General features: G+C 42.1%; 1 protein-coding gene across 4 annotated transcripts; it reads right to left on the bottom strand.

The window, feature by feature from the left end:
- Positions 1-586: 586 nt before the first annotated feature.
- Positions 587-21,856, bottom strand: SLAMF6 (SLAM family member 6). 4 transcript variants are annotated; one of them, XM_027528517.1, is made up of 8 exons: positions 21,713-21,856; positions 9,492-9,815; positions 6,335-6,598; positions 5,791-5,856; positions 5,009-5,047; positions 3,775-3,854; positions 1,678-1,752; positions 587-1,240 (listed from the first exon to the last, which is right to left on the bottom strand). In XM_027528517.1, the coding sequence occupies exons 1-8, from the start codon at positions 21,819-21,821 to the stop codon at positions 1,193-1,195; spliced, it is 1,005 nt and encodes a 334-aa protein (XP_027384318.1). In that variant the 5' UTR covers positions 21,822-21,856; the 3' UTR covers positions 587-1,192. The 4 variants fall into 4 exon arrangements, with proteins under 4 accessions (XP_027384318.1, XP_027384299.1, XP_027384308.1 ...); XM_027528498.1 differs by having other exon boundaries at positions 726-1,240; positions 5,737-5,856; XM_027528507.1 differs by having other exon boundaries at positions 726-1,240; positions 3,775-3,812; positions 5,737-5,856.
- Positions 21,857-22,306: the final 450 nt, after the last annotated feature.

Raw genomic sequence — 22,306 nt, 5'->3', positions numbered from 1 at the left:
GTGGTAGATGGCATTATTTCTTGAATTTATCTTTCTGATCTTTTGTTGTTGGTGTATAGAAATGTAACAGATCTCTCTGCATTAATTTTGTATCTTGCAACTTTACCAAATTCCTTGATGAGCTCTAGTAGTTTTCTGGTCTCATCTTTAGAATATTCTATGTGTAGTATCGTGTCATCTGCAAACAGTGATGATTTTACTTCTTTTCCAGTTTGGGTTTCTTTTCTTTTCTTCTCTGATTGCCATGGCTAGTACTTCTAAAACTATTTTGAATAAAAGTGGTGAGAGTGGACATCCTTGTCTTGTTCCTGATCTTAGAAGAAAAGCTTTCAGCTTAACTGTTGATTATGATGTTAGTTGCAGGTTTGTTTCATGCTAAGTCACTTCAGTCATGTCCAGCTCTGTGCGACCCCATGAACAGCAGCCCACCAGGCTCCTCTGTCCACAGGATTCTTTAGGCAAGAATACTGGAGTGGGTTACCATTTCCTTCCCCAAGGTTTGTCATATATAGCCTTTATTATGTTAAGGTAGTTTCCCTCTATGACCACTTTGTGGAGAGGTTTTTTTTTCAGTTTTATTTATTTATTTTTAAAGAAATTTATTTATTATAATTGGAGGCTAGTTATCTTACAATATTGTAGTGGTTTTTGCCATACATTAGCATGAATCATCCATGGGTGTACATGTGTTTCCCATACCAACCCCCTCCCCCACCCTCCCTAAGAGTTTTTTAAAAAATCTTAAATGGGTGTTGAATTTTACCAAAATCTTATTCTGCATCTATTGAGATGATCATATAATTTTTATCCTTCAACTTGTTGATGTAGTGTATCACATTGACTGATGTGCAGATATTGAAAATCCTTGCATCCCTGGGATAAATCCCACTTGATCATGGTATATGATCCTTTCAATGTATTGTTCAATTCAGATTGCTAGTATCTTGTTGAAAATTTTTGCAGGTGTATTATATGATGTATATTTTGGCCTGGAGTAGATTAGAAAATGTTATTTGGGTCACATTCTGGAAATGATGTTATTCCTTAAATGTTTGATGAGGGTAAGCAGATTCAAGTCTGATAATCCTAGATATTCAAATTGTGTTGTCAGGCAGAAACCAAGCTCTGTTCTTTCTCATGGGATCAGGATCAGATATGTAATTCTGAAATTCCTTTGAAGTCTTTCAGAAACCTACACGACGTTGTGATGGGCAGCTGTCCTGGTATAAATGGGCTTTCTCTAATAGGAAAAAGAAAAATAAAGAAGGTCAATAGAAACCAGAGTGTCAGGCCATTTCTTGTTATAGGGGTGTCTGGAAATCACTATGGGCAGATAGGGATATTCACAGCCTAAGCTAAGATTAAATTAAAAGAAAAATAAGTAGCTTACATCACTTGCTGTATAGCAGATATTGGCATAACATTGTAAATCAACTATACTTCAAATATAAATAAACAAACAGATCTATATTTTTAAAAAGTAAGTTAAAAACTCAGTTAAGTGTGGTGATCCTAATATTAATACAAGATAACGTGTTTTAGGTGTGTCCTGAGACTTTCTGTAGCCTGTACTTCTGGCATCTGTAAAATGGTCCCTTTGCTATTACTATATTTGTGAAATCTTAGGTGTGAGAAGAGAGGTAAGAGTGTAAGAACAGCTGGCAATTATGGGCTTACCTCTTGGGGATGATTAACTTCAGAGTAAATTGTGGTGGAGTCATAGTTTTTCACAAGTTTTGGGATTTTTGTTTCCTGTAGAACACAATTATATTGACTTGGCTTACATAAAGAAATATGTACTCATGCACACATATATTCACATAAAGAGATATAAACTCATGCAAACAGATATATTCTTGGGAAAGGCAGTGTGACGAAAGAGGGATGATGTCAAAATTCTTCAGGAGGAGGGCTATGGAGTGTTTAGCAAGAGGAACTGGAAATCAAGCACTACTAGCTCTCAGATTTGTGAAGGATCAGTCACCTTTCCTGAGCCCCAAACTGAAGCACAACACTCCAGCAAACCAGTGGGATTATGAGCCAGAGAGACAGAAGGGTGACCCTGTTGGCAGGTGGTGTGAGGGAAAGAAACCATTCTTGTCCTGCATCCAACTCTACTCTCTTTCCTCCATTTTTAAGAACTGACCTACAGGGACTTCCTTTGTGGTCCACCAGTTAAGAATCTGCCTGCCAAGGCAGGGGACATGACTTTGATCTCTGGTCTGGGAGGATCCCACATGCCATGGGGAAACTAAGCTCGTGCGCCACAACTACTGAAATCTGTGCACCCTAGAGCTCATGCTCTGTCACAAGAGGAGCTACTCGTGCACCACAACTACTGAAATCTGTGCACCCTAGAGCTCATGCTCTGTCACAAGAGGAGCTACTGCAAAATGAGAAGCCCACGCGCTGCAACTAGAGAGAGTGACCCCTGCTCACTGCAACTGGAGAAACCGTGAGCAGCAACAAATACCTAGGGCAGTCGAAAAAAACAAAACAAAACAACACAACAAAACACCTAACCTACACTACCAGAGAGTCATTGTATTACATCTTTGGTCTCAGATCTTTACTACCTATAACTGGAGGTATTGCCTGCTCTGTTTTGCCCCTGTGATTCTAATAGCCTGGTCATCATGTCATTGGGGTCTCCTTGAGCATGGAGAACTGTTAGAATAGGAATACCTCATCTTAAGAATGGCTCTGCTTGGAATAAAAAGCCTGATGATAACAGAAGTCCCCTGTGCTCATAGTTTTTGGCATTTTAAATGAATTAGGGTGTATCTAGGGTGTTACCAAAACCTCTGAAACTCTCCAAAGTACCATGTTTTGCTAAAGAAAAAGTTAGCAAATTTGTTGGAGATTAGATTCTTGGTTTGTTGTGAGTGATTCATCTTGTCATCAAGAGAAAACTGGAAAGGCAATTGAAATAACTAAGGTGAAAGCATCTCTTCTTGTTTGCTATCTTTAAAGAGCCTACTTTGCAAACATCTATAAAGGGCTTTGTGAGGGGAGATTTGCTGTGGAATCCAAGATTTCTAGCTAGACCACTGCTTCCATTATTGAAGAATGCTGGCTCTCTTGACTTATTTTTCGTTAGATGTGGAACTGGTCTCCCAGGATGTGTAGTGTTATTTAGAAATGAACCATTTGCAGGTGCTTTATTTTGGGGCTGATGAGGAATTACTGATGCATGGCGGGGAGTTCCTGATGCCTGACCAAGGCCATCCTGTTATGTCGCTAGAGGGGAGGGGACGATTGAGGGCTGCTCATGCCTTTAGTGTCTTTCACAGTTGAGGGATTGCCAATTCTCGTCACTCTTTCTCTCTTAAGAGGCTCTTCTGAGCCCTGCTATTTTCCCTAAAAAAGGATGAGAAGTCCCCTGATACAGAATTGTGTCCTTTGGGAACTCTCAAATTTAACTGAACTTTATCCATCCAGCAGATATTTACTGGGCTTCATGCTAAGACATAGGGGAAGAGAGAGGAAGACATAATTTTCACTTCCAGGCAGCTTGTAAGTAAGCTGAAGGGACATGACTTACTGATGCATTACATAGTTAGATTAAGCAATGTAAAGCAGGGTATGAGTAAACATTCCACCGGCGTGAGAGCAAAAGGGTGTAGAAAGGTCCCAGACATAACTCTTGTCACTGCCTTCACTTCACCTCAGTGGTGGACATCGTTTGGATTTAGTCAGATGATTGTGACAAGTTAATGAATAATGACTGTAAAAATAATGACCATGATGGAGTATAAAGCTGAAAGTACTCACCTTGTTTGAATGGGTGACCTGAGCATACACAGTGTTCCCTGAAGAGAAGGAAGCGTACTCTAAGTTACTCACAGTTTCTGCTGTTAACACAGGAAGACACAGTCAATGGCTGAAGAACTCTGGTCTGCTCTCCCAGGACCTTGTCAACCCCATGTCACTCTCTGGCCCCAAAATGGTAGTTGTTTGAAACATTGCCCTTCCTTAGGGTACATTCATGTTCCCAGTCTTGGGAGTTCAGGGTTGAACCAGAACCTTTTCATCCATTTGATCTATTTCTGACCTCATCTCCTAGGAGAATATGGTCTTGAGCTACCCTAAAGCCTCTGAGTCTCTCTGGATTCACATGAAGGGAAGCTTCTGGGACAAAACAGAACTGGCTCCATGGGAGCTAGAGAATCTCACTGGTGAGCATAACGGAGCCAGATTGTCTCACGTATATAATACTATTCAACTTTTCAGAGCTCCTTAGAGTGGGTTTGATTATATTAGAGATGAGAAATTTGAGGCTTAGAAAGTTTTATTGCCTTGGTGCAAATTTACACAGGAAATGATCAAACAAGAATTTGAATGCATGCTGCCTGCAATGCAGGAGACCCCGGCTTGATTCCTGGGTTGGGAAGATTCTTGGGCTTCCCTTGTGGCTCAGCTGGTAAAGAATCCGCCTCCAATGCGGGAGACCTGGGTTTGATCCCTGGGTTGGGAAGATCCTCTGGAGAAGGGAATGGCTACCCACTCCAGTATTCTGGCCTGGAGAATTTCATGTACTGTACAGTCCATGGGGTCACAAAGAGTCAGACATGACTGAACAATTTTCACTTCAAACTCAATACCCAAACCCTGGCTGAATAGAGTGATGGGGTCAGGCAGTCATCTTTGGGCATTTGATGCTCTAGTCCTATCTTTACACTGCGCCTGCTGTTGATAATGGACAGGCCATGAGCCCTTTCACTGGCACTTAGCTCTCCATTGACAGGATGGGGGAATGGCCCTAATCCCATCCCAAGAAATTGCCTGAGTGACCAGTTTGCATTCTTGTAAGGGACCCTGTAGGTCCCACAGGGGATAGACTTTCACAATTCCAGGTCTTCTTCCCTTGCACCATCTGGTCCATCTGAATAATGACATTCTGACCTCCTCCTCTCTCATTATCTAGCCCTCTGACCACCCCCCTTCATTTTCCATCTGGCTCTTGCCATCTGTTTAGTGACTGGGAGCTAAGAGTCTGGAAGCTCACCATGACACTGGGTTTGCTGAGTAGACAATTGAAAGAAACCTGAAAAATAAAATCAGGGAAACTGAAATATGTGACTGTAGTGAGAGAAGCCTTCCATCCTCTACCCCTGTAGGTGTGTCTCTGGAGTAACAGCCCCCAACCCTTTGGCACCAGGGACGGTTGGTGGAGGGGGTGGTTTTGGGATGGTTCAAACACATTACATTTATCGTGCACTTTATTTATATATTGTGGCAATCTCAAGATATTCTGCCTTGACTTTAGGGTTAGAGTTCTCATTCCTATGAGAATCTAATGCCACTGCTGATCTACAGGAGGTGGGGCTTAGGTGATGTGAGTGATGGCGAGTGGCTGTAAATACAGATGAAGCTTCATTCGCTTGCTCACTGCTCACCTTCTGCTATGTGAACTGGTTCCTAAGAAGCCCCATACTGGTACCAGTCTGGGGCCTGGGTGTCAGGGACCCCTTCTCTAGAGGATGTGGTGGGAAAGGGACCCAGAAAGGAGGGCAGGCAGGCCCCGAGGCTGGGTCCTGCATTTTCTAGTAGGACAGTCTCCTTAGGAGATTAGCACATGTGTATTCACAGCCCAAGTGTTGTCCCCGTGGACTGACTGAGCCGGGTTTGCATCCTCCCCACCTTTATCTGTCTTCTGCAAGACAGAGTCTTGTATCAGCCCCAGACTCTAAGTCTCTGAAGCCTGAGAGAAGTAACAATAAGAAGAAAGGAAACCTGCTACTTTTTTCCTCTGAACAAATATTAATATGAATGCAATGAAGAATATACATGTCAAAACAACCACAATGATAATCCATCTGATATCCAGGTATTCATTTTTCCCATTAATAACACCTGCAAAGAAAAAAACAAAAACAAAAAACGTTGCACTTGAGACACATCGAGTGAGGCCCAGAGTGGTATTTTAGAGCCTCTATTGCATCTCTTCTAGACTATCTTTGGGGGTTGGGTGGGTTCATCTATACCCAGAGGTTCTGGGGGTCTGGGCAGGATTTCTGCAAGTGGGAGTCTCATTTAGGCAGACAGGGCAGTGTGGAGCCTGGTAGAGACAGAGAGAAGAAGCAATCTTGCCTTCCTAAGGACTTTGCTCCTGGGCTCTGGGAGGCTTAGAGAAATGGTTGGTGGAGGGGGAGGGAAAAGGAGAGCATTCTAGAGGAGTAAGAGACACAGAGCTCCAGGGGGTGTCTGTCCCCTCCCAGCATCACTCAGCTGTCTCCCATTGGGCCTCTGTTTTAGGAATCATAAAGGGCATGAGCGACACCCCACACCCCACAACACTCAAGGCCCTCAGAGAGACCTGAGACAGACTTACCTTCACAGACACTCTTGTCAGAGACAGAAAAGGATAAATAACTGACAGGATTCTCAGCTATGCAGGTGTAGGTCTCTTCACTGAGGCTCTTGGGGTCCCAGGATATAGAGAGATTTGCTTCACTATGATATGGATTTCCTGCGACCTGCCACCTGAATGAGACGTTATCATTTGGATTCTCCACAGAGCACATCAGCTGGATCTCACAGGTATTATTTTCAGACCACGTGGTGTGATGTGCAACTTGTAAGTTGCTCAGTCGTCCTGTGTGCAGAGAAGAGTCCTGGATGAAGGACAAATGGCTTGGCTCAGCCCTCTGTGAAAAATCTCTATCACCTCTATGTTTCCATGTATCCCACCTGACACTGCTGTATACTCTGTAAATAACTTTGTGTGTGCTGCCTAATCGATGGGATTGAGGCCTCTGGTGACCAAATGATGAGGGACGTCAGTATGAGACAGAGTAGGCAGTGGAAGAGAGGGAAGGGAAAGACTGGAGTTTTTGCCAGCTAGTCAGGGGATTTTGAGCTGATCACTTTAATTTTTGGAGCTCCAGTTTATTCCTGGGGTCCTTCTAGCCCTTGTTCACTGCCCTTTGTGTAAACATAATTTGGAGACTATGCAGCCCAGCCTTAGACAGTTCAGAAACCAGAAGAGCAGGTGCGTGAGCTCTGTTTCCTCCATTATCAGAATTTTCCTAGCTGGGATGGAAGATAAAAGCTTAACTTACTTGGAGAACCAAATTTCCCACAACTTTGTTGGGATACTGGTTCTCATTGGATCTGGTGCTGCCTCAAATGATAACAAAGAGATCTTGATGCAGAGTGTCAGCAAGTCAGAAAGGGGTGTGTTGAGAACTAAAGAATTAGGGAAGGAAGGAGTGAAGAAACAGAGCAAGCAAGCAGTTCATGGGAAGGAAGAAGTGCAATAGATTTGGGCATTTGAGAATACACATGATGCAGGTACTTCTGAGAGTGGAGACCAGAAAATATTACCTAAAACTGTGTCAGCAGCTGTGAACCAGTGTGAACATGGGAGCAGTGCAGGAAAACCTTCCGACCTAGACTTGGCCCAAGGGTTGAAATAAAGATGACCCAGTAAAAAATGGAATGACTCCAACTATCTCATTAGAAGAGATTAGGCAAAGCATTAAGTTTAGCTAACTGAGTAGGGGTTGTGGAACATACCTTGTTTGAAAGGAATTTTCATGTCATGGCAAGAGTGGATTTGGAGTTAGGAAGACCGAGGTTAGAATCACGGCTTTGTCATTTATTGGCTACATGACCATGGACAAATTTTAGTCTCTGCTTGCCCCAATTTCTTCATCTGTAAAACTGGGCAATAATACCTACTTCTTGGATAATTATGAGGATTAAATTAGATAGCACATAGCACAGCAATGGCAAATGTTTGGCTTGAATATTTACCTCCTTCAACCAATGTCCATTGCTGGATTGGTGCTGCCTCAAATGATAACAAAGAGATCTTGATGCAAAGTGTCAGCAAGTCAGAAAGGGGTGTGTTGAGAACTAAAGAATTAGGGAAGGAAGGAGTGAAGAAACAGAGCAAGCAAGCAGTTCATGGGAAGGAAGAAGTGCAATAGATTTGGGCATTTGAGAATACACATGATGTATTCTCAAAACATCTATATTAAAAACCTATATTAATATCTTACTCCACTTGATGAATATATAATTACTCACTTGACATTTCCACCTGAATATAATGTATATCCCCAAGTCAACATGTCCAAAAATATCCTCCAGTTGTTCTCCACCCGCCAAAAGTAGAAGCCAAAGTCCTTGTGAAGGCTCCCAGAGCCTTAGATGATGTGACTCCCTATTTCCTTACTGACTTTATTTCCTGTTACTCTCTCTTACTCTGCTCATTGACGTTTGAGCCTGCCAGACACAGGGAGGGCCTGTGCTGGATAGCTCTTCCCTCAGATATCTGCATGGCTCACTCTTTCACCTCCAACTGGCCTTGGCTCTAATGTCATCTTCTCAATGAGGCCTATTATGACTCCTCCATTTAAAACAGACTGCTGCTTTCTGGCATTTCTGGTGGTCCTTATATTGTTCTAATCTCTTTTTCCATGAGTTTCTCTCATTGCTTACTTACTATGTTCTTTGTTCATATATAATGTGTATTTTTATCATTGCCTCCATATCCTCTACCCAGAATGTCAGCATCATGATGAGGTCAGGGATCTTTGTTTTGTTCACTGATGTATCTCAAGGGACTAAAACAGAGTCTCAATATCATTCATGGTTAACAAATACTGTTGACTCAGTAAATAAACTTAACATGACTCACATTTTTCTTAACACTGAATCTTAGGCTGCTGCTGCTGCTAAGTCACCCCAGTCGTGTCTGACTCCGTGCGACCCCACAGACAGCAGCCCACCGTGCTCTGCCATCCCTGGGGTTCTCCAGGCAAGAACACTGGAGTGGGCTGTCATTTCCTTCTCCGAATCTTAGGCTGCTGCTGCTAAGTCACTTCAGTCATGTCCGACTCTGTGTGACCCCATAGATGGCAGCCTACCAGGCTCCCCCATCCCTGGGATTCTCCAGGCAAGAACACTGGAGTGGGCTGTCATTTCCTTCTCCAGTGAATCTTAGGCAGTTACTCCCAATTAATTGATATTGACCCATAAGATCAAATCTTTGCTATCCCTAGCCTAGTACACACAGATTAATTGGTCAATGTTTTAAAAAGCCAATAGTTTTTATCTTAAAATTCCTTTGCACAATTGCAAAAACAAACATGTTGGTGTACCTTACGTCTGTTTTTGTGTATGTGCTTTAGAAGGAGAGGCACTCCAAAATGCCCTGGGAATGTATTGGCATTCAGTCTCAGGAGTGTGGTTGTTGCAGAAGTTGTACTTGGTCTTCTAAATAGTCACAGAAGAAACTTGTCTCAACAAGTATAATGGAGCCTGGTACAGGGTCAAGGAGTCATAAGCTTTAGGTTCTAATCTCAGCTCTGTCACTAACTGCTGTGCAATGTCATTGAACTGTTTTGTTTCTGGACCTCAGTCTAGCTCCAAATGCCATACTTTTTACCACGAGTCTATAGTGCATATTTGCAGTCACATAGAATTGAAATTGTACTATTTTTTAGTCCATACAAAATTAAGCCCAAGTTTTGACTCACTGAAGATCTGCAGGTTATAATCGGTGTTCAGAGAAGACGTTGATGTGGTTATCTGGGCACGGTAATGTCCCACGTCTGCCATTGACAGATTGTTGAGGTGCAAGGAGTAGGACTCAGTGACATTCAGTTGATCTTTCCGTTTTGGATCAGTCACCTGTATTTTTGCTTCTTTTGGCCATATGAAGATGACAGAGCTTCCCTCGTGAAGCCAGGTGATGAACGTGATATTCTCTTTCACAGGAAACTTTGAGGGAAGAGTTACAGACTCCCTCAGGACCCCATTCACAACCAGTGGGGTTGAGCTGGCTTCTGAAAATGAGTTCCCTGTGAACACAGAAAGCAAACTGTTGTGACTCTCCCTTCCCTACCTCCCACACCCTTTCTCCTTACGCTGCCAGTCTGTTAGAGCTCACTGATACTGAAGTCCAAAGATAAGATGAAGAGGAAAAGGGTTGGGAGGAGTGCTGAAGCAGACAATCACAGAGGCTCCACCAACAAAATGCCTGGCACCCTTGGTTGATGAGTAGTTGGTCCCAGCCAGTCTACCTGTGACCAGCTGGATGCCACACTAGCTGGTCACACCTGGGTCATAGCCATACTATCTGACCCCAGCCTCTGAGTTATCTGGGCATGAGATGGAGAGGGACAACTGCATCCAATCCCTGGCACAGATTTCAAAAACTGCAACTCTTTACTGATGAAATATAGTTAAAGCTTGACATTTAGTAAATACCTGCTGTGTTCAACGTAGTAGGCTTGTGAGATTTAAAGGACTAATAATAGGAATTTACAGTTCTTATACATTATTTCATCTGATGCTGACAACAACTTTGACAAGTAGGATGAATATTATCATATCCATTTACAGACAAGGATCTGAGGCACAGAGTAGTTAACTAATTTTCCTAGAGTTGCCCAACTAAAGAATAACAGAGTTGGATTCAGATCCAACTCCTTTGACTCTAACTATTTTGTGCTCCTTGCATGATACCAGAAGATATCTTTTCTGCTCCCAAAAGATAACTGTCTAGGAGTTGAGAAGATAAAAACTGGTAAGTATAAAATTAATACATATAACTTCAAAGTAACATGTAATGGCTACACTCTCATGAACCTATCTCAGAGCCATTAATGTTTGAGCAAAAAAGGTGAAATGGTTATAATCATTTTTAAAGAAGATTCTTCCTTAACATCCTCTGCCAAATTCCTAGCATTTATCATACCATTTTGTAGCCTTCTGTTCTCTTGTTATCTTAACTTAATCATCTTATTTAATAGTTATCTTAATTATCTTTATATCTGAGCACAGAGCGTTACACAAAGTAGGATCTGGAAATGTTTGAGTGAATCAGTGAATAAGTAACCATTACCACTAGGATTCAGCAATATGTGAACTGAGACCTTCCAGATGTTCAAGCTGGATTTAGAAAGGCAGAGGAACCAGAGATCAAATTGCCAACATCCGCTGGATCACAGAGAAAGCAAGAGAATGCCAGAAAAAAACATCTACTTCTGCTTCATTGACTACACTAAAGCCTTTGACTGTGTGGATCACAACAAACTGTGGAAAATTCTTAAAGAGATGGGAATATCAGACCACCTTATCTGTCTCCTGAGAAAGCTATATGCAAGACAAGAAGCAACAGTTAAAACTGGGCATATAACAACAGAGTGGTTCAAAATTGGGGAAGAAATATGTCAAGCCTATATATTGTCACCCTGATTACTTAACTTATATGCAGAGTACATCATGTGAAATGCCAGGGTGGAGGAATTACAACCTGGGATCAAGATTGCCTAGAAAAATATCAGCAGCCTCAGATATGGAGATGATACCACTCTAATGGCAGAAAGTGAAGAGGAACTAAAGAGCCTCTTGATGAGATTGAAAGAGGAGAGTGAAAAAGCTGGCTTGAAGCTCAAGATTAAAAAAAAGAGCTAAGATCATGGCATCTGCTTCCATCAATTCACAGCAAATAGATGGGGAAAAAGTGGAAGCAGTGACATATTTTATTTTCTTGGACTCCAAAATTACTGCAGAGAGTGACTGCAGCCATGTTGTTGAAAGATGCTTGTTCCTTGGAAGAAAAGCTATGACAAACCTAGACAGCATATTAAAAAGCAGAAACATCACTTTGCCGACAAAGGTCCTTATAGTCAGAGCTTTGGTTTTTCCAGTAGTCATGTACGGATATGAGAATTGGACCATAAAGCAGGTTGAGTGCTGAAAAATTAATATTTTTGAATTATAGTGCTGGAGAAGACTCTTGAGAGCCCCTTGGACAGGCAAGGAGATCAAACCAGTCAATCCTAAAGGGAGTCAACCCTGAATATTCACTGGAAGAACTGATGCTGAAGCTGAAGCTCCAATATTTTGGCCACCTGATGCAAAGAGCCAACTCATTGGGAAAGTCTCTGATGCTGGAAAGATTGATAGCAGGCAGAGATGGGGGTAACAGAGGATGAGATGGTTGGATGGCATCATCAACACAATGAATATGAGTTTAAGAAAGCTCTGGGAAATGGTGAAGAACAAGGAAGCCTGGCATGCTGCAGTCCATGAGGTCGCAGAGTTGGATGTGATTTAGAGACTGAACAATAACAACTATTACCACAACCTCAACTTTCTTAAGACCCCTTAGTTCTCAGGAGAGAATCTGAGTAGGGGAGGAAATATCTCTTAGGATTTTTGTGCTCAACTCCTGGGTGAGCTCGCACTTCCTCTCTCTCAAATTGTCATATGCATGCCTGTCACATGAAAACGACTTCACCCCTTACTACATTTTTCCATCAGCATTGTAACCTGCTGTTGTTTGTCATTTGGCCCTTCTTCCCTCTTGGAATAACACGCGTGAATATCACAAGCAAAATCTTGAGTGAAAAAAGAAAATTCAGATACAAATAGAATACAGTGGCATGCTTCCATTTATTTAAAGTTTAAAAACAAGCAAAATAAATCTATTCTTTTAAAAGTTGGGATAGGGTTACCTTTGCAGTGGAGGGAGAGCAAGTAGGAGGGAGCATAGTGGGGGCTTTCTGGGCTGCTGGTTATGTGCCGTTTCTTAACCTGTGTCCGGATACACAGATTTGTTCATTTTATGATGACTCATTGAGCTGACACTTAGGATTTGCAGTTTTCTCTATTTCAGTAAAAGAGGTTAAACAACAAAAAGCAAAACAAAAAAATTGCAATGGCCTATGTGGGACAAGAGCTTCCCTGGTGGCTCAGATGGTAAAGAGTCTGCCTGCAGTGTGGGAGACCTGGGCTCGATCCCTGGGTCAAGAAGATCCCTTGGAGAAGGAAATGTCAACCCACTCCAGGACTCTTGCCTGGAAAGTCCCATGGACAGAGGAGCCTGGCAGGCTACAATCCATGGGGTCACAAATAGTCAGACATGACTGAGCGACATCACTTTCTATGAGGGACAAAATGATCTGATTCTTTTTCTCTCTGGCCTAATTTCCTATAACTTTCCACCTTCTTCCCTTCCTAGCTCACATTATGCTGGCCTGGTTCTTCCTTGAAAGGCCAGGGTTGTACACTTGTAATTGCCCCTGTCTGGAATGCCCTTCGCCCAGGTATCCACATGGCTCACTCTTTTTGTCTCCATAAGGTCTTTAACTTAAACTTGCCCTCTCAAGGAGGTCTTCTATGACTACACTTTCCTCACCACCAGTCCTCACTGCTGTACACTCACTGCCTTTGAATTTGTTTTTCTCTGTAATATTGTCTACCACACTTTGTAATTCGCATATTTGTTTTACTGTTCTTTCCCCCTTCCACTAGAATATAAGCTCCATGAAAGCAAGAATTTTTGTCTGTCTTGTTCAGTGTGGTGGACACTCTTGAACAGTGCTTGGCACATAGTAGGCCCTGGTGGTTCAGTGGAAAAGGATCTGCCTGCAGTGCAAGAGATGCAGGAGATGTGGGTTCAGTCCCTGGGTTGGGAAGATTCCCTAGAGGAAGGCATGGCAATCCATTCCAGTATTCTTGCCTGAAAAATCCCACAGACAGATGAACCTGGCAGTCTGCAGTCCATGGGATTGCAGAGTTCAACAAGACTGAGTATGAGCATGAATATTGTTAAGTGAATGAGTACATCTCCACTCTTTATCTTGGAGTTTCTGTGCCAAGGATGTTTAGGTCCAGTTCCTCTTTGTAAGGAATCTTGGCATATCCTGTGGCCAAGGACTCTTCAGGAACTGTTATTCTTTGTCTAGTACAGACTTTTAAGCTTTGTTTTTACAGGTTGAAATCCTTCATTTATTTAGCAATCATTTTACTATTTGCTCAGCTCTATGCCAATTCAGTGAATAAAAGCCTTAGAAATCACGGCATTCAGAGCATATTTATTAGATTCCTTTTATATACCAGTTTCTGGGCTGATGACTGTGAATACAAATATGAATAAGACACTGCTTGTCCTTCTTAGAGAAGCCTGACAGGTAAACGTGTAGTTGCGGTGTGGCGAGTTAGGCATAGACCTAGGATAGAGTTTGCTTCCAGACAGCTCTCACATCACTAATTTCACCCTGCACACTCACTATCAAGTGTTTCTTTCTCTTAGCCATAATTACGAGGTTGCTTTCCTCTATTTTGCATACTCTTGAGTGTAGGGATTATGCTTATTATCTCTGTAACCCTAGCCTTTAGCACAATTTTGAGCCCAATAAATGTCAAGTTGATAAGAGGTATATGCTCTCAGTTCAGTTCAGTGACTCAGTAGTGTCCAACTCTTTGCAACCCCATGAATCGCAGCACACCAGGCCTTCCTGTCCATCACCAGCTCCCAGAGTTCACCCAAACTCATGTGCATCGAGTCGGTGATGCCATCCAGCCATCTCATCCTCTGTCGTCCCCTTCTCCTCCTGCCCCCAATCCTTCCCAGCATCAGGGTCTTTTCCAATGAGTCAACTCTTCGCATGAGGTGGCCAAAGTATTGGAGTTTCAGCCTCAGCATCAGTCCTTTCAAAGAACACCCAGGACTGGTCTCCTTTAAGATGGACTGGTTGGATCTCCTTGCAGTCCAAGGGACTCTCAAGAGTCTTCTCCAACACCACAGTTCAAAAGTGTCAATTCTTTGGTGCTCAGCTTTCTTCACAGTCCAACTTTCACATCCATACATGACCACTGGAAAAACCATAGCCTTGACTAGACGGACCTTTGTTGGTAAAGTAATGTCTCTGCTTTTTAATATGCTGTCTAGGTTGGTCATAACTTTCCTTCCAAGGAGTAAATATCTTTTAATTTCATGGCTGAAATCACCATCTGCAGTGATTTTGGAGCCCAAAAAAATAAAGTCTGACACTGTTTCCACTGTTTCCCCATCTATTTCCCAAGAAGTGATGGGACCAGATGCCATGATCTTTGTTTTCTCAATGTTGAGCTTTAAGCCAACTTTTTCACTCTCCTCTTTCACTTTCATCAAGAGGCTCTTTAGTTCCTCTTCACTTTCTGCCATAAGGGTGGCATCATCTGCATATCTGAGGTTACTGATATTTCTCCTGGCAATCTTGATTCCAGCTTGTGTTTCATCCAGCCCAGCATTTCTCATGATGTACTTACTCTGCATGGCAGTGCAAATAGTGAAAATGATGGGGCAGGAAGGGTTGGAGGTTGTCAGGAAACACATCACAGAGAAGATACCATTGTAGTATGGCTTTGAATAAAAACAAGAGATCCTTCATTGCTTGATTATTTCAAGAATGTCCTACTCTTTCTTTGCTCTGTTGTTCCCTTTGACTGAAACACCTTGCCCACATTTTCCCCTCGGGTGAGCTCCTATTTATCCTTTAAGGGTAAGTTCAAATTGCTTATATTTGTGGGGTTTTGCATTGATCCAGGAAAGTTGAAAGGAGTTTGTAGTGGGAGAAGAGGAAAAGGTATAGAAAGAGGAGAAGGGGTTGGTAGGAGTCGTTCCCTGCAGGTCTAAGAATAAGATTTAAACCTCTGTGCTTAAGGAAGGTGAAGGTCAGAAACTGCTTTTGGAAAAGCTCAAAATTACTTTTGAAAAAGTTCAAAAGCTACTCTGAAAGACTTTGGACTGAAGGAGAGCTGTTTTGGGGTCCAGATGATACAATATGGCCCAGAGAGCACAAGGTCTTTTTCTCTACTCTACCTGGAATCAGCACTGATGCTTTGGGAATGTCCTAGATCTGTATCCTTGGCATGAATATTGATGTTCTCTGCAGAACATTGAGGTCTCCCCTAAGTGGTTCAGCTGGTAGCAGATTTGGTTAGGACTGGAACCAGAAGAGATTAAGAATTGGGAAGATGTTTCATGACTGCAACAGAAGGCTGCTTTAGTGATCCATGGAAAGTTCTCTTTTTAGTCACTGGGGGCCACTTGGAGCATGGGGTTGGTGCTGAGGTCTTGCTCATCCTCTGGTGTGGATGTTGAGTCAGCAGAAATTTGCAGTATGTTTGTTTACAAGTTTCACTCACTCTGGGAACATGAGTAGTGTCTTCATCAGCTTATTATGCCCTTAGAATCTGGCCCAGGGAACCTGGAATACTGCATAGGTTGAGATTAGAATGTGAAGTGACTTGAACGATTATCTGAATGATTTTTTTTTAATGTGGTAAGAAAAATGGAGTATTTTTTAGAAATGAGAAGGAATAAAGAAAGCAGGTAAGACTGAGTTGATTCTGGAAAAATGGCAGAGAAACTTTGGGTTATCTAACCTAGGGGACTGGCTTAGGCCTATCTAAGGGAAAAAGAAATATAGTGGGCTGTTTCAGCTCAGCATGAAACAAGTTCAGAAGGAGGTTAGAAAATATATGAATAGCCAATAAGCACACGAAAAGATGCTCAGTATCATTAATTGTGAGGGAAATGCAAATCAAGAACCTCTATGAAATGTCTTTATATCTACTAAGATGGTGACTAATAATAATAACAACAATAAAAATAATTGAAAAAAAAAAAAGAAAAAAAAAAAAAAAAAAGAAAAATAAGTGTTGGTAAGGATGTGGAGAAATTAGAACACATTGCTGGTGGGAATGGAAACTGGTACATCCACTGTGAAAAAACTGTTTAGTGATCCCTCAAAAAATTAAGGACAGCATTATCATATGATCCAGCAGTTTCATTCCCAGAAGAACCGAAAACAAAAACTTGTACAAAAGTCTTCATAATAGCACTATTTGAAAAAGCCAAAAGCTGGAAACAACACCAATGTCCATCAGGAGGTGTGTGGATGAATAAGTTATGGTACACACATACAGTGGAATATTATTGAGCAATTAAAAGGAATGAACTCTCGATACATGATACAATAGGAATAAACCTTGAATACATTTTACTAAGAGAAAGAAGTTAGACATAAAAATTCACAGATCACATGATTTCATTTATATGTAATATCCAGAATAGGTGAACTCATTGAGACAGAAAGCAGATTAATGTTTGAAGGGGGGTAGTCGGGGAGAGAAATGAGAAGGGATTGCTTAATGAGTACAAGGTCTTCTTTCAGGGTGATGAAATGCTCTGGAGCAGTAGAAGTGGTGGTTTCCCAATGCTGTGAGTTTACTAAATGTCACTGAATTTGTACACTTTAATATTATTATTTTATGTTTTGTAAATTACACCTTAATGGAAAAACAAAACAAAACAAAAAAAACGGAAAAAAGACAACAGTCTGCTTGTGCATGGAGACACAACTGAGACTAGATCTGGAGTGAGACTGAAAACTGGGAGGCTTGGAAGCCTGGCAGTCCAGTGGGCGGTGACTGCAGATTCTGAGAGGTGGAAAGACCCAGTTGTTCTTGATGATAAGACAAAATGTAAAACAACTCTCTGCCTGTGGTGAGCAACAATAAACATTGATAGGTATGGATGGTTGGTAAGAAGTAGATAATGCTGCTCAAGGGAAGGGGAGTCATTGGATTATAGTCTCTAAGCAGAAAAACCTGCAGAGTTTTTGGCTCAAAACCTCAGAATCATTTGGTTGGCCCATGTGTATTGGTTGTAACATATATTTCCTACTGCTGTTCTCTCTTGCACATCAGAATACCTGTATCTGCTTCTTGCAAACACACTCAAAGAACTAGTTCTTATTTCTCCATCCTTCCAACCCCATTGTGACTAAAGTCTCATATGTGGTCCATGGAACAGCACTGGTGTTCCTTGGGAATTTGTCATAAATGCAGAGACTTAGTCTCCCCTCCAGAATCAGCATTATAATAAGATCCCCTAGTACTTTGTATGCATGTTAACATTTGATAATGTTTCATGTTCACTTTTCACTTTCATGCACTGGAGAAGGAGATGGCAACCGACTCCAGTGTTCTTGCCTGGAGACTCCCAGGGACAGAGTTGGACATGACTGAAGTGACTTAGCAGCTAACATTTGATAAGTTCCCACCTAGAAAGAATTAAATGTAGAAGCAAGTGAGATTCATTTTCTCCAGGGCATGATGACGTTTGATCTCAATTATACCTTGAGCTTCCCTGGTGGTTCAGATGGTAAAGCATCTGCCTGCAATGCAGAAGACCCGGGTTCGATCCCTGGGTTGGGAAGGTCTCCTGGAGAAGGAAATGGCAACCCACTCCAGTATTCTTGACTGGAGAATCCCACGGATGGAGGAGCATGGTAGGCTACAGTCCATGGGGTTGTAAAGAGTTGGACACGACTGAGCGACTTCACTTCACTTCATACCTATTGGAATTATTTCTTAACATGGTTTATCTTTACAGTTAAATTTCCTAAAAGGAGCAAGTTATGGTGTCTGGCTCCTTGAAAGAATGTAGGCTGGCATGAGTCATCTTCCTTCATGCTTGCTTCAAGATTGATTTGTACCATACTCTTGTCACAGTGGTTTTCTTTTCCTTCCTTAATCATTCTAAACTCTTCCCTGCACCAGGGCCTTTGCACATGTAATGTCCACTGCTTTGAATGCTTCTTCATTAGACTCCTCCCTTGTTTGACTTCTCTTTAAATATCAGTTGAGATGCTACCTTTCCAGAAAATCCTTTCCACACCACTCCATCTAAAGAAGGTCCTCTTGTTTTTCTATCCCATGGTCCTGAAACCAAGCAGGACCCTGTGGGGCTCATGGACACAGAAACCTTTCTGTCCTGCATATCTTGTTTGTAGGGAATAGACTCCAGCATTCATGACCTTCAAATCTTCCCTGGTGTCTCAGACAGTAAAGCGTCTGCCTACAATGTGGGAGACCTGGGTTCAATCCCTGGGTTGGAAAGACCTCCTGGAGAAGGAAATGGCAACCCACTCCAGTATTCTTGCCTGGAAAATCCCATGGATGGAGGAATGTGGTTATGCTACAGTCCATGGGATTGAAAAGACAGACTGAGCACTTCACTTTCACTTTCATGACCTTCCCTTAGTTCCTAAGGGCAGATTATAACAATTGCTAATCTGGAAAGGGAAGGGATGCAGACAAAAGGAGGAGCAGTAAAAACAATGGTGCAGCCTTGGGGCAGGGTCCTGGTTCTGCCTTAGGGATGCACAACAATATCTTTGAGCTCTTTATACTAATAGAACTAACACTCCCATAAAATGGAAGATGCCAGCATTCTTCATTCCAGATTAAAGGAACTAGAGAAGCTCTTCTAGAAGACCACCTCAGGCCATATTAAAGGAACTACAGAAACTCATCAGATTATCTGAGACCAGATTAAAATAGTACTGGCCCTGCACACACCCTAATCTTATTAGCAATCCTACCCTTGAATGGTTGCTATAAAACTCTTCGCCAAACCCTCCAGGTTGGAACACATGGTTTTCAAGAGCAGAAGCCTTCTGTGTCTCCCTTTTCCTGGCAAACCAATAAAACTATCCTTTTCTACTTCACCCATAACTCTGTCTCTGAGACTTGATTCGGCACCAATGCACAGAGGCCGAGTTTTCAGCATCAGTACCCTGCTTATTATCTTCTTAGTATCACAGTTTATAATTCCAAATACATTTATGTGAATATATAGCTGTTTGTAAACTATGCAGCATAGTAAAATGGTTATGAATAGACTCTGGAGCCAGTTTCCCTAAATTATAACCTTGTAAATTACTGCTTTCTTCCTGGACCTCAGAACACCTGCACACACATTCAAGTATGTTTCATTTCCTAAACCATTCACTTCCCCCGCAGCAGTGTGACAGTAAGCAAGTTACTCAAGTGTTGTATGCCTTCATTCCTCTTCCTTAAAGTGGGGATAGGAATAGTGTATATTTCATAGGGCCCTTATGAGAAATATTAATGGGAATGGGGAGAAAAATGGGAATTTTAACCTGAGGACATTCAGAATATTGAATTCTAGAGATGAGTTCAATTTTGCAAGGAGGTAAAGACAGGGATCTCTTGTCTTTGCCTCCGTGGCTCCTGGGCCAGGGAGTAGCTCTTGAATGTATAATTTTTTTCTCTTTCTGCTCTTGTACATATTCCCCAAGTTTCTGTCCTTACAATTTTATCCTTAGCTTTATTTATTATTTCTATGCTGTGAGTTCCAAGCCTCCAGCCTCAGCTCTACCTCTAGTCCTAAATTTCCAGCTGCTTTCAGGAAATTTCATGAATATCACACTAACATCTTAAAATTAGTAGGTCCAAAATTGAAATCATCTTCGCGTCATGGCTGCTCCCTCTTCCCCTCTCCCAACTTTGTAAACTTTTTGGCTATTCTGTCTGAAATTTCTCTGCCCCCAACATTTAATCTCTTCTCTCCTTGCTTGATTTATTTCCTCCTTATCATCTATCACTATCCAATATACTTATTTATTTTGCTTCACTTATTTGTTTTGTTTATAGCTTGTTTCCTCGGCTAAAATGTTAACTCCGTGAGGGCAGAATTTTTTTCTGCTTCATTCATGGTGTACACTCAGAAACTAGAATAGTGCCAGGCATCCAGTAGGTGCTCAATGATTGTTTATTGGATGACAATGAATTCTCTCCCCACTTCATTCCCATTGCCAGGTAATCTAGCTAATTCAACATCTGTGGTGATTCTTGCTTCTGCCCTTTCTTGTGCTGCTACCATTTTGATTCAGCTGTCACTGTTCCTCAAAACTATCACAAGAGCTTGCCACCTACTGGCTAATGAAATCTGTGTGAGTTATTTCAAAAGGGAATAATAATAGTACAGACTCCTAGAACTGTCAAGAAGCTTATGTGTATGATGTAAGTATAGCATTTGACTCAGTGCCTGGAACAGTACAAGCCCACAATGAATGTTAACTATTTTTACCTGCTACCCTGGGCTAGTTCTGGGATAGCTTTCTTGTCTTGTCTTCTGCCCCTTCCTGTACTTTGGCCCCAGTGGACCGCTTGTGCTTCCCCCAAACCTGACATGAACCTTCAAGTTTTCCACATAATGGACAGCAGGGAATGAGAAGCATGTAGGATCTGAGAATTCCTGTCTGGCAGATTAAGTATTGCTGGACTAGCTAGTCCCTGATTTGCATCAAAGGAAAGGAAAGCTGGAGAGTAGTTTTTTTCACAGTACGCAAAAACCGTAAACACTGAGTGTTTTAGTTGGGTTCAGAAATTTCAGCTAAACAGAACCATAGATTTTCGATATTTTCGATGAGGCAAGAAAGAACATGTAGCCTACTTGTGATCACACAGTAAGATAGCAGCTACTCTGGTGAGAAGGCTTCTTTTCTTAACCTTGTTGCTGCTGCTGCTGCTAAATCACTTCAGTCGTGTCCGACTCTGTGCGACCCCATAGACAGCAGCCCACCAAGCTTCCCCATCCCTGGGATTCTCCAGGCAAGAACACTGGAGTGGGTTGCCATTTCCTTCTCCAATGCATGAAAGTGAAAAAATAAAGTGAAGTCGCTCAGTCGTGTCTGACTCCTAGCGACCCCATGGACTGCAGCCCACCAGGCCCCTCCGTCCATGGGATTTTCCAGGCAAGAGTACTGGAGTGGGGTGCCATTGCCTTCTCCGTTCTTAACCTTAGCTCTCTTTATATCACAACATGCTGGCTGTAAACCCCAGTCGTATCTTAGAAAAGCTCATTTCCCGTGCTCCAGAATATAATTCATTTAAATGCAGACACAGTTGAAGCTGTTAACTCCAGATAATCTCAGGCTGTAAGCTGTTAAGTTGAGAGGCAATGGCAGTTTATCAGGCACCTCTGTGAGCCCCACCAGATCCCTTAGTAGAGATACAGACAGACACCTAAATGTAGGTGATTTAGATCAAGCAAACTGCACAAAACCAGGAGTCAAACATGACTACATGGGTATACTTCAGCATTTACCTGGGCCACGGCAGAAGAAGACAAGTAGGAGAGCCTGGAACAGCCAGATCATGCTCTTAGCAGTGGAGAATGGTGTTGGAGACTTCAAGATAGTCAGTGCTCTTGCCATTCTTTCATAAACTGAAAGTGCTTCTTATCGACACTGCCTGTTTCCTCTTAGAGGCGTGGCAAGACCTTCTTCCCCTGCACTAAAAGTCCCAATTTTATTTTGCATATTTGTTTACTTTTTTTCTGAGCTAAGTGCAAAAATCGTGTGTGATGTGAACTGGAATCTTCACTACTGTTAACTTAAAAAATAGTTACAACCTAAAAGTTGAGAGTTATGTTTTATTTGCCAGAAATTGTTAGGACTTCAGACCTGGGAGACAGCATCTCAAGTAACCCTGAGAGAACTGTTCCAAGGAGGTGGGGGGGAAGGGTCAGGCTCTACAGAAGTTTGCAACAAGGGGCAGGTAGTCCAAACATCAAAAGATTATTGTTAATTAAATATCTCAAGTTAAGGAATTTAGCGCTTTTCTATGAATGGAAGATGCAAGAGTCTGGGCTTACTGAAATCATTCCGTTTATGTGCATCTCAGCTCCCTGGGGCCAGCA

This window comes from Bos indicus x Bos taurus, chromosome 3 (assembly GCF_003369695.1).
Source record: "Bos indicus x Bos taurus breed Angus x Brahman F1 hybrid chromosome 3, Bos_hybrid_MaternalHap_v2.0, whole genome shotgun sequence".
In the NCBI taxonomy this organism is placed as follows: Eukaryota; Metazoa; Chordata; class Mammalia; order Artiodactyla; family Bovidae; genus Bos; species Bos indicus x Bos taurus.
This window is presented reverse-complemented; position numbering and strand designations above follow the sequence as displayed.